The 12,954-nt window shown below is 39.2% G+C and overlaps 1 protein-coding gene across 1 annotated transcript in view; it reads left to right on the top strand.

Moving 5' to 3' along the window:
• The window catches only part of ANO4 (anoctamin 4), a 114,278-nt gene that overhangs the window by 82,536 nt on the left and 18,788 nt on the right, over positions 1-12,954 (top strand). The window contains exons 16-20 of the mRNA XM_062575580.1: positions 3,189-3,329; positions 5,992-6,156; positions 8,751-8,787; positions 11,342-11,453; positions 12,443-12,500. Of these exons, the coding sequence (XP_062431564.1) occupies positions 3,189-3,329; positions 5,992-6,156; positions 8,751-8,787; positions 11,342-11,453; positions 12,443-12,500 (513 nt within the window). The remainder of the gene's footprint in view (positions 1-3,188; positions 3,330-5,991; positions 6,157-8,750; positions 8,788-11,341; positions 11,454-12,442; positions 12,501-12,954) is intronic.

Consider the following 12,954-nt stretch of genomic DNA (forward strand, 5'->3'; position numbering starts at 1 on the left):
TATGGCCTCATTCAGGTGCCCTGGGGCAGTGAATGTACATGCTCCAGACTATTTCTTGTGTCTTCTCCCAGTGCTAGTGGGAGTTTGCTCAGTCTCTGTGGCTTGAGGTAACAGCCTTTCAAGGGCAGATGGTATTTTTGCCTCCTCAATGAGTTATTGAACACCCCAATAGGAAGTAACCTGGGGGATATGAAGTGCTGCTTCTCAGAAGTTTATGTTGCATCTCAGCAGAGCATCAGTATTTCATTGACATTTGAGACATCAGCTTCTCACTTCTACTTTGTTCAGGGTCCACATCCCAAAGGTGGGAATTGCTTGCCTCCCAAAGGTTATCTCTCTGAAGATGCTGGAGCTACCATTACCCAGTCCTGCTGCCCAACTCAAAAATGTCCTTGCTTCAAGGTCAACTCTACTGATCGCTGCCCCCTCTTTCCAGAGTGTCGGGTACTGCACTTTTTTGTTGGCAGTTGGGTCATGGCAGGGCTCTGCTCGCATAGTCGAAGCTTTGGGAACAGGGGCCCCAGGGGTGAAAAAATGGTGAGATCTTTTTCCAGTCCCATGGTTGCAGGCCTGCTTCTTTACTTTGATGTTACCTTTCACCTGCAAGCAGAAGGACCTGCAAACCATGGGCTTTGCAAGGAGACTTACTTCCGGGGGTGGATCTACAGGCTGCTCCTAAAAATCCTGCTTTCTAATAAGATTGCTATTAATTAAATCTTGTTTCTACAATCCATTCAGTTATCACTGGACAAATCAGCTGACAAATATTAACTGCTTTACAAAAATCAATTTGAAAGTTCTAATTACCATTTTAAGTTGCAAGCTTTTGCTAATGGGAATTGTTATTTTTATTAACACTAGCTGCCATGTCGAGCTTTTAGTTGTTTTAATTTTCACAGTCAAATAGAAAAATGAGGTTTTATTACTTAAGGAAAATTTGTCTTACTCATTCCTACCAATAATAGATCGAAACCCAAACATTTATAGGCCTTCATGTCACTCTTCTAACACTTTTCTGTTTTAAATGAGGAGACAAACAAATGAAACAAGTTGACAGGAAGAAGAATTAAAATTTCTTCAGAAATACAATTTTGTGAATTCCTGACCACTTTAGCTTACTAGTTCTACAACACTTTCAGCTAGGGAGGACATGCTGCTGTCCCCAGAGGGTCTAGGTCTCCCAGCCTGGGGAGAAAGGTTGAAGGTGCTCTGGCTCTTTCAACCGTGTGTATCTGGATTGCCTTTTCTTGGAAATGATCTGCAAGGTACAAGACATGTAGAATAACTGAGTTTTGGCTAGATACACAACCAGAGGCCAACTGGGCAGTATTCCTGAGACTCCTAGTTGAGATACAGCTTCTGTGGCTATCTTCAGTGTACCTTTCCTTTTCTTCAGGGTGTCATTTTCTTTAAATTACCAACCCCTGCCAGTACGGTTCATTTTCTATCCCAAGATGTGCTCAGTATTGCTCAGTGTCACTGAACAGGTACTAAGGTTCGTGCCAGAGTTTCAATTTTGGGCAGAGATGTTTTGCTTTATCTATCTGAGTTGACCACAGACCATAGGAAATACCTGGAGTCAAGGACAGGCAGATAACAATAAAAGGACTTCCGTATAGTCCAGCTTGTAAAGTATAATCAAAATCCTGGCTTAGGGTGGGCAGTAGAGAAGAGAGGATTTCTTGCACGTAGCTCAGTAAGTCAATTGGTGGGGTGCCATTCTGAAGTGCCCTGCTACATTGCCATCACACCCTGTCCTTTTGGGTGTCCCTGAGCATGTGGGAACACTACTTGCCCAGAGACACCTTGCTACTTGCTATTGTCAGCTAATGCAGAGCACATAATCCACTACAAAGGCATTGCAGCCCACCATACATGACACGTAACCTTTTTTTTATTATTATTATTATTATAAGGTTACCAGGTTGTTGTTGACTTTGAAAATCAAGTGCACTGGGAAAATATCTTCAAAATTTGGGAGACCGAGACATGGCTGTTTTGTCAGAAGGAATTTAAGTATTACTTTTTATAAAAATGCCATGGGATTTTAGGATATCTTAGTTTTATTTACATTTTAAAACCTTGTATGCATAGTTAAAATTCACCTATTTCAATGCAATCATTTAAATATAGTTATTTACAGTCTATTAGAATGCTTAGCCTATGGCCGTATTCAATAACTTTAAATCAAGCAAAGCTCAACTGTATGCAGCCGAAGGGTCGGAAGCAGTTAAAATTGGTGAGCTGGGCTCCTGGCTGTTGCAAAGAAATGCTCAGCAGATATCTGGCAGAAAAGCTGCAGAGACAGTCCATAGCCACTTTTGTGTTCTCCTTTAGCCATTTGTACAATGAGCCAGTTCTCCAGCATGAATCAGAGCAGCGTAAAGCTGGTCTAATCTATATGGCATTGTGCTCTCACATCTCTGACATCAGTCATGAAAAACATAGCAGAGGACATGAGGTTTTTGGTGAACCTCCCACAGGACACGGCGATGGAGCAGCTCTCCTGCAGCTCAAAACCATGATGACTTGCTTGAACTAATGGGGCTGTAAACAGAGGCAGCTAAGTCTTTCTCCAAGAAAACCCCATGCTTAATTTCTTAAGGGAGTTATTATGGAAGAGCAAGACTTGAAATTTCTTCTGTTTAGAGCTGCTCCTGCAGCTGTATTGTCCTATGTTGTCCAAGTGAGGAAGGAAATGAGCCATACCGGATGGCACGGCAGCTTCGTCAAATGACGAGAGGAATCTTTTGCTGATAATGGGAAGGTACTACCAAGAAAACAGTAGTTGGGTTTGAAAAACGAACGGTCTTTTTTTTTTTTTGTTTTATTGTAGAATTCCAGTATCAATAGGCTGGCTGAATACCAGGCTGGAAAATTCTGTGGTATCAGTATTGAAGTAATGTGGTTTGCAGGCACATATTTTGAAAGAGCATTGTTTAGATGCTAGTTGGGGAATTTACTAAATACTTCAAATATGATATTATGGATATAGTGATATATTCTAGTTCTTATGAAGAGAGAATAATTGTACCTGGTTTCCCAGCACAGCTTTTACAGTAACTGTGCCGGTTGCTGCATCCAAAGATGCAATTACCAATAATAGTGATCTGAAAAAGTGATCTGAAGTTTCCTACATAATCTTTCCTAGCTGTACTCTACATAACCATTGTCTGTCTGTTTTTTAGGAGGAAATACGCCCCCAGTTTGAAGCCAAATACTCCAAGAAAGAGCGAATGAATCCCATATCCGGGAAGCCGGAGCCTTACCAAGCATTTGCAGACAAATGCAGCAGACTCATTGTTTCTGCATCTGGAATATTTTTTATGGTTTGATAACTTCTATTTATTTACCAATTGCATAAATGCAAAATGATGTTACCTCTGCTGAGAGAGTAAGGAAATACTAGATATGACTGCCTGAAAGTTAAATAAGCTCTAGCATATTTAGCACAGACTAAAAAACTCTACACAGCAAATATTCTCAGTTGTGGTGAAGTCCCATGCTAGCGGAATAGTGGCACTATCACATTTAGGCACCGACTTCAGGTGGCTGATTTCTTTAGCCTTCTTGTGTAGACAGTGCAGAATGATGAAGAGAAGCTGTGCAGGAGACAATCGTCCTTCTTCCCTTCCACTGAATTTCTGAAAATGTGTTTACTTGACACCTAGATGCCTTACTGTACTTCAATGTATATATAAACTCCACAGCAAAATAGAAACTCAAATTGATTACTGTCAGCAGGAAAGAAAATGAGAAAAATTTTGCATTAGAACATTTTTGCCTGTTTGAGTTCTGTTTAATACCCTCAGCATCTGGTAAAAAAAACAGTATTATGATTATCTTCAGGTGATCAGATGCCCAGCAATTTACATGTCCTTTACATCCTCATAACTTAACTTAAATTCCAACTTAACATTTATAAATGAAAACCAACACAGCTTTAAATTACCCATACAGATAATTTCATTCTGCTTCTCCAAAACAAGCATGAGATCCTAGTTTGTGTCCCCCATCTCTTATAGGTATATATAGAAATCATTAAGATGATCTATATTGTTTATGTACCTGTTGGATTTTATGCAAAACTTTTCAGATATGCCATAGCATGTGTTTGTTTTCCTTACAATCTCCTGTTAGTTTTGTATTGCCCTGGTTTTAAACCGTGAAATACAGCATGAAACTTGCCTGCCGATTTTCAGCTTTAATTAAACATTTTCTTGTAGGAAAGAAATGCAGAAAATACCTATTTTATTCCTATTCCTAAGCACTCAGATTAGAGGGTTTATTCTGTAGGTCATTAATACACTGAAGTACCTAGTGATTTTTCCTATCCTAAAAAGTTAAAATTGCGAAAATGCTTTGAAATTCTCTGAGTATTAAATGCAGGAGTCTGTTGTGTAATATTTCCTAAAGCAACTTATAAATTCTGAACTTAATATAGGAAGTCCAAACTAGAACTTTGATATTTTTAGGGATATTTGTATCTCTAATTTGGGAGAATTAGAGTTTACAACACAGCTATTTTTGCTGAAATTGTTAAAAATTAATTAAGACAGTTTAAATCACTTTTTTTTTTTACTCTTTAGAATAATATAGGCAGAGTAACTAGAAGTAATGCTTTTCTTTGAAGCTAATGTTGCTTATACCTGTAGTTGATGCTCTACATATTGTACTCATGACACAAGTCTCAGAGGCAAGAGGTTTTGAAATTTTCCCTTCCCCTTCACACACTTTATGTTCTTGCCAGCTCAAGTGCTTTCCATCTCTTAGTCTAGACCACCGTATAGTGCAGCTTTTAGGTGCTCTAGTCTAATGTAGTGGGTAACCATGAAGGTGCAGGGTCATCATAACCTTATCACTTTTAGCACTGGCTCCTGGGATAGGATGTGAGCAGGACAACACTGCAGTATGTGAGAAATCCAGAGGATTCAGAGGATCTAGTATGCTGGCCATTCATTTTCACATACACTCCATTTTTCTTCTCTTTTCATGGTGTTCTGCACTCAGATTGTGTCAACTATTGATAAATGAATTCTGCAACTGCTAAAACATGAAAACATCTTTATTCACATTTACGATTTTCCAAATCATTTTGTCTGCTGAGTTAGCTTACATATACAACAAGTTTGGTCGGTTAAGCTGACCTCTCAACCTGGGAATACACCTAGCTTTTGCAAATAGTCAGCTGTCTTCTACTGAAGAAACTCTCCCTGTCTAATAAAATAGCTAATAGGTACTGTGTCAAAGTTTGTACGAGACAGAGTCACCCACGCTAATTCCCAGCTCTTTGTCCGTTAGGTGGCTGGCCAAAGAATGAAATAAATTGGTCCCAATGGAAAACGGTTGTCATTTAATGGTCAACTATTGCATACGGAACATCAAGTGATTTAGCAGCCTGGCTCAGCTGCATGGCTTTTACATTACAGCGTTGTCTTTGCTGAAAGTCTCATCAGAGAAGAAATTTCCAGGGCAACTGAATTTACTAGCATCCCTAGGTAGAATCTTTGCAGAACAGTAGCAAGGAACAGCTTGTGAGGGTTGCTTGTGAGGGTACTTGTTGAGGCAGTGCTTATAAAAGGAGACATTTTTCTCTGTGAGTGCAAAATCCACCAAAACACAAAGTCCAGCCCAAACGTGGAACATCAGCTTGAGGCTAGCTTTTGCACATCACTGAGAAACATGTGTGAAAGGAAAATTTCCAGTTTCCAGAGCTGGCAATGCTATTTCCTATATTAATGCTAAAGAAAAGATACATTTTCAAGAAATATTTAAATATTATTTTAATCTGATATTAGAAATATTTTACATTATGGAAAATGGGAAAAAGCTTTAAACGTTCATGTTGAAACTTCTCTCTGGAAACCAACCAGAGGTACTTTCAAGCCTTTCACTTCATTGTTTCAGTTTTCAAAATTTCAGGAAGAAGTAAACTGCATTCCATTGAAGGTTTTCAGGTTGTTCTCTCTCTCTGTTTTTTAACCCTTTTAGATCTGTGTGGTGATTGCTGCTGTTTTCGGAATCGTTATTTACCGTGTTGTGACTGTCAGCACTTTTGCTGCCTTTAAGTGGGCTTTAATCAGGAATAATTCTCAGGTTGCAACTACAGGGACTGCAGTGTGCATCAACTTTTGCATCATCATGCTACTGAATGTGGTAAGTAAAACCAACCACAACCAAAATGAATCCCCATGTTGGTAGATATCTAAATCTGTAAATTACTGAATACTTTCAGATCCTAACTTCACTTCTCCTTTTGGCATAGGCATAGACAAGATCAAGGCTGGTGACTAGGATAGTCTATAAAGAACTATTGGCTTTCCTTTGTTTTCCCTAAGGTTTTCCCATGGCCTGAGAAAGGACAGGAAGAAGAGGTGGAAGCTTTTATTCTCTTGGAAGCTGTACTGAGCAAGCTCTTTTTTTTTTTTTTTTTTTTTTATGTTATTCTGAAATCATTGCTCTTTTCTGCAGTTTTTAGGCCTTTTAAACCTACCTAGAGCACACAATATTCATAGCAGAAATAAAAAGAAAACTATGTATATTGTTATCAGCAAAGCTTCCATTTCCAAGCCCTTATTATAAACTATTGGATATGCAGTGAAGCAGTAACGTAATGATACTGCACAAAGAAAAATACCTGTTTCTCAAAAATTTCTACAGCTCAGGAGAAATGTTAAAACAATGGAAGATGCCACAAAGATAACTTTTGGAAAACTTCAGCCTTTTCCCTCAAATATATCAAATAAATAGAATGCAGCAAAGATGGATTTCTTAAGCCTTATGCTTATTAATATGAAACACCAAGGCCTTTGAGCTGGATATGGCTCATGGAAACAAAAGACTCCAAAAATGTGAAGCTGCATGAGCTTTTCTAATGAAGGAGTTAGGAATATAATTCCTCCCTTCCCTTAATGGATGAGTGTGGTTTCCTGAAGGACAGTAGTGAGAGTCCCTGCGGGTATGAATTGTTGGAGGGTTTTTTCCCCCAGGAGCAGTAAGGTTAGTTGAATCCTCTACAGGCTGTGATTCAAGAAGCATAACAGAAGGCCAAGCAAAGAAAGAATAATAAGGACAAAATGAACCAAGATGGTATGTAGCTAGGGAATTCGCTGCCAGGAAGCCTGGACAAAAGCCGGTGACTCTAAAACAAGTTGACAACCTCTAACCATCATGGAAGAAGTCTAGACTACAGGTAACCTCTATGCTGGATGCTCCAAGAGCTAGGTAGATATATACTGACACACCCATCATGACAAAATTATATGTCCTTCAAGTCTAGTGTCTCGCAGATAATCATGCAGCCTGATCTGGGAACAGGTATTAGTTTTATCTGGGTTATTAAAGCCTGTTAATTCGAGTGATAACATCCACAGAAATTATGAACACAGAATAGAGTATGATGCTGAACAAGGCCCTTTGGGATGAGCGGTGGCGAACTGCAGTATCAGGTAATCAGAGGCAAGCGTTGTTGACAGAATCTCTAACACCATCTCACTGCTGCAGGAGGAATCACAGCAAAACTGTTGTGCTATTGTTCTGCTCTGTATTTCTGGAAAAGTTTTGACACCCACATCGGCAGAGCAATGCACATTTATTATAAAACGGCACGCTCCCTAGAGAGATCAGCATATAAACCACCCAGGCATTTAGCACTTTACACTTGCCATTAGGAGATGCTTTTAAACCTAGAAATAATGGCATTTTCATTACTTGAGACAAAACTGTCTATTCTGGAGGCAGCAAAAAATTGTTCTAAACAAGAAGTGGTTGTTAACTGTGGATAAGATAATTTAGGATGACTTCAGTTCTTAAACAGTGAGTTTAATCTGTAAATTGTACCTCATTTAGCTTAAGCAACAGTTTATAAAGATAACCACAAATAAAAATAAACATTGCTGGATATGCACTTTAGGAATAAACAAATGCTTAGTCCTGAAAAGTGAGGAGCTCTTTACCCCTGCAGGCATCAGTGGGAGCTGAGGATATTTATCATTTTTGCAGGAACAGGCCCCAGCGTCCTTTAAAGCAAATGAAAATGGTTGTATTTATTTACACTATTAATGATGATGGTGGTGGTGGACTTTGTGTTCAAAATCTCTTTGCAAATACTAATTATGAAAACTCTGAGCAACTCAATTAAGTTTTTGTAAGCTTTGATAAGTTAGCAGTCTCCCAGAAAATTTCAGGACATACTACCTGCTAAGCAAGTCCAAGTGCCACCTAGGATTTAGAGCAATGTCATGGATTCAGAGTAAGAAATGTGTATAGTGGTGGGGATTACTAAAGACTTTCCTGAACAACCCTGTCTCACCAGTGATGTTCTTTTCAGGACTAAAAAAAATAAAAGCAAAAAGCCCCCTCAGACCTAACATCCCAGTATCTGCTCTTGCTAAAGTGATTTTATTTGTGAGTTCAATGTCCCATAAGTAAGTAAAACAAAAATCCCGGTTTTGCTATTGTTCTACTTTGTTTTTTTCAAAAAGTTATCTGACCCTTTTTCACTGTGTATGTGAAACAGGGATAGTGCTGTGTATTTTTTTAAAAAATATTACTGTTCATTGATTATATCATTATAGTATTATTACTATATAGTTTTGTTTTTTTCATCTTTATCACAGCATCAGAGATTATCTGAATGTCAGATTTAAAATGTAAGAGCAGTTAGTCTTCCTAGGAAACCCTTCTGTACTGTTAACGGTAGCGACATGGTGTGGTCGCATTTCTAACAGTCTGTTTCTTCTCTGTTGCAGCTGTATGAAAAGGTTGCTCTTTTTCTAACAAATTTAGGTAAGCAGTGATAAATACAAAACAATGATATTGCATTTTTTTTTGTCTGTTTACTGTAGCTTTGTTCAAACCTTCTGTCTAAATATCAGGTCCTAATTAATTTAAAATCTGTAAGAATTGCTGTTTTTGTTAAGTTTATTGTAAAGAAGTACATCAACTTAGCTATAGCTCAGTGTTGAATGAGCAGTGCCAATAATCACCCACCTGCAACCTTTGGTTCTTGTTCCAACCCCATAAACCGTGAGAACTAATACAAAGATATGTTTTTTCAGAGAGAGGTGAACGCTCACAGCTCCCAGGTTTTGTGGAGGGATGGAAATGACAGAATCACTTTAGTAAACTGAATTTATAGCTTGAAGCTAAGGCGCTTTCTGACTGTCAAGCGTCTCCTTTTAAGAGGGCCAGTAATTTGGAGGGGAACCAATTAGACAAGCCTTCAGGTGTACCAACACCTAAACTCCAATGGCATTCTAGGTTTTGGTAATCTTTTCAGATCACCCATGAAGGTCATGATGTTTGTGTTAGAGGAAGGACACATTTCTTTGGCTTTATTGTCACCACATGCTCTCACGGGGGTAGCAATGGTCTGTCACTGTATATCTAGGGCTGGGACGGAGTTTAGAGATCCTGAGAAGGATCTGGGAGATTGTGGTAGTTGCTTGCAATTGGAAAAGACTGACCTTACTGTCAAGAAGCCAGAAAAAGAGTCTTGCCAAAGGCCCATTAAGCCAAGAATATTATTGTATGTGCAGCCAGAAGTTGTCTGAGGAGGTTATTCCGAGCCTTAGTGTGATGATGATGCTCAGTAATGTGTTTAGGAGCAGGTGGACAGATTTCAGTCTCTACTCAGAGAACAGAGCTGTTCACACAGCTGGTTTTAGCTAATGTCAGAGCTGTTTTATATCTGGAAAATCATAGGTGATGTGTTCAAAACGTGTCTATATCTGAGGCTATTTTATTCTGTTCTTTTTTCCTTGATTGAGAGGTCTAATTTGAAGCTTGTAAGTTTAAAACGTTGCTTCCATCCTGTATCCGTGGAAAAGGCAGCTGCCACTTACAGTCAAGAAAAGTGATGTCCAAGTATGTGATTTGCACAGGCTATGCCCTTTTACTCCCACTGACACCCTGAGTACAGCAAGACATACTTTAAAGGCCTTGAAGCTTGATTAGTTTCTGCCAGGTTGCCATCAAGGCGGGTCTACTTTTTGTAGCCTGTGCAGACTGCACCAATACAAGAACTCAGTGGGTCAAGCTATTCTGAACATGTTCAGCCTGTTTTCTGTTTCCTACTCTGTTTATCTCAGACGTGGCTGATTTACTATGAATGATCTTTATGAGTGTAATGAGGTCAGACTGGGATTGACAGCCCAGCTACATTCAGGCTGTGCTTTTCCAGTCTTTACGTGACCTTTTTCTGAGCTCACCTATGTGCTCCTCCGGCGTTCTGCTGTTGTCTCTGACTCTGGCATATAAGCAAGGCTTCAGATGCAGCCCAGTTGAAGTCAGACTTGTCCTTCCCACATGTTGGCATCAAAAATCCTTGCTTTCTTTCTGCTTAACTACACATGGACTTTGGTTTCTTGATCTGCCTTTCTGAAGGACTAATGCTGCTGTTAATTTATAATCTGTTTTCTAATTTGTTGATGCACTCATTTGAAATTTCCTCATGGATATGATGGCTCTGATTAATAAGAATTGAGTTTATCATTGCTGGTATTGTACTTCCAGTAACTTGATAGAGATTTCCTTGGAAATAAATATAGCAGTACTGCAACCATGATGCCCAGAGCCACCAGTAGCACTTCTGCTTCTCCTCTAAGTACTCCATTCGTAGCAGTGGGATGACTATTAGCAAGTTCAGGCCAATTGGAAAGCACTTGCAGGACATGGTGTTGTGTTGGCATAGAAGTTTTCTCTGTTAATTCCTGTCTTGATCACTGTTCAGATGGAGATCAAGGGCCAAACTGAAGGGAAGACATATGTCTTCACCTTTCCCGTTTGTCTAGTTACCCATCCCTTTTTTCTCAGTCTCCTGTGATGAGCCCCCAGGGGCAAGGAAAGGGATGATTCATGCAACAAATCTGATGCCAGTATAGAGCCCTTAGGTGCCCACCATGGCAGATAAATCCGTGAAACAGACCCACAGGAGGATGCCACAGGGTGACACCTCAAACAAAAGGCACTTGCATAGCCGTGTAGTAGGGTGCTTGCTGCCAGTTTTGTTCCGGCAGGTTGCAGAAAGGGAAACAACAAAAGAGCCTGAGCCTGCAATGCGCACAGGAATCCAAAAGGGATGTTGAATGTACATATTTTCAAGACCACTTTCTTACAGTCTCCTGAATGCACATAGCCAGATATCAGAACAGATTTCTAAGAGCTTTACAAGCTAGCTTGCTGTGTGCTTCTTTTGGATACCATTTCTACTGTCAGCTTGTGTACTGAGATCAGCAGGCTAATTTGCAAATACATTGCCAGCTCTGATAGGTGCCTGCAGCCCTTGTGCCAAGTTGTTAATCTGATTAAAGCTCTCAAACTCTGCTCTCTTTCTTCACAGAGCAGCCTCGTACTGAGTCCGAGTGGGAGAACAGCTTCACTCTGAAAATGTTTCTTTTTCAGTTTGTCAATCTGAACAGCTCTACCTTTTATATAGCATTCTTCCTCGGAAGGTAAGATTGGTATCTGTACCCTCATGCTCACAGAATGAAGTAGAGAGGAGAAATACAATTGTCTTAATGAAACAAAATGGGACCAAACATCTCAAAATGCAAATTCCACGCTAGCAAAGTAGGACAGATTACAATTTTCATTTTCCTTTAAAAAGGTGCAGAAACAGACATATTGTTTTCACTTCCTACCACCGTATTGCCTTAGTGCTAACTCTTAACAATTACGCTGTCGGGAACTGATGCCTCCCCCAATACTATATGTGCAGGTCACTTCGCTCTGTCTTCCTGTGTGTAATTTGTACAGGTAAGTAAATGATTTAAGACTGTGTCTTTTCTTTCCCAAATACTGAATACTTTGCTTCATTTCTTATATGGTTTGGTCTGTTAGTGAATTGGGAGCTATTAGAATTTGCTTTTTTCTGCAGAAAATGAAATATATATATATATATATATATGTTTCTTTCTGTAAGTTCCCTAAAAGCAAAAGAAAAACCTGTCAATAGAGAAGGAGTATCCGTTACTGTGTATTATTTGCATGTGGGAATCATTTGGGGGGAAAACATGGTAGACTAGTATAAAAATTATGTTCTCCTAATGAAAACTAACATTTTCACTGGTTTCACAGAAAAGCAGGTGCCTGATCCCTCATTATAGTGTAAGGAAATGGTCTGGTAGTTGAAAGCCATTTTCCAAAGCTGTTTTCCAAATTGACATAATCAATTTTATTCAGATTTACTCCCTTCTCTACACACACTGAATATCAAACAGCAGAGTATTTTGTATTCATACAAAGCTGGAAGCAAAAATATGCTTAGCTCTCCTTGTGACTTATTCTAGGGCTCCCTCAAATCTTTTTGCAGCATAACATCTTTTCTAGTTATATCAATCACGCCAGCATGACTTTAGACATAAAACAGTGTGAGCTTTCTTCTACTATTTGTGAGCAGAGGGTTCATGCAACGTAGCTGATGTATATTCCTGTGTTAAAGATTTACAGGACACCCTGGTGCCTACTTAAGGCTGATAAACCGGTGGAGACTGGAAGAGGTGAGTGTTCCCTAAATGTTGTGCTCCTGGAACAAGCTACACTGATTTATCTGCTGCCAGCTTGGCTGCAGCCCACAGAGGCAGACACATACCTCTGCCTAGGTATTTTTGAGTACATTACTGGGTTCTTGGTTGCTCTCTTACTCTACACTACTGACATACTGCCATCTGCTACAAAAACATCTGCATGTTGATCTATATACATCAGCGTATTTTTCAGTGCTAGCTCTTCCAGTTGGGGCTCTTCATGTGAACAGCAATAACAAATGGTTTAAGCTTTACTTATATTTTTATGTTGGGAAAATTCATCCTGGAAATGAAATTAAAAGTCAGATATGAATCTGATGACTTTTTGCTTCTAAACTTTTCTCAGCTTTGCTAACGAGGAAGCTAAAATAATAAAACAATAATTAAAAAAGAAAACAAACAGATACATACTATGTACTTGAAAACT

This window comes from Rhea pennata, chromosome 1, assembly GCF_028389875.1.
Source record: "Rhea pennata isolate bPtePen1 chromosome 1, bPtePen1.pri, whole genome shotgun sequence".
NCBI lineage: Eukaryota > Metazoa > Chordata > Aves > Rheiformes > Rheidae > Rhea > Rhea pennata.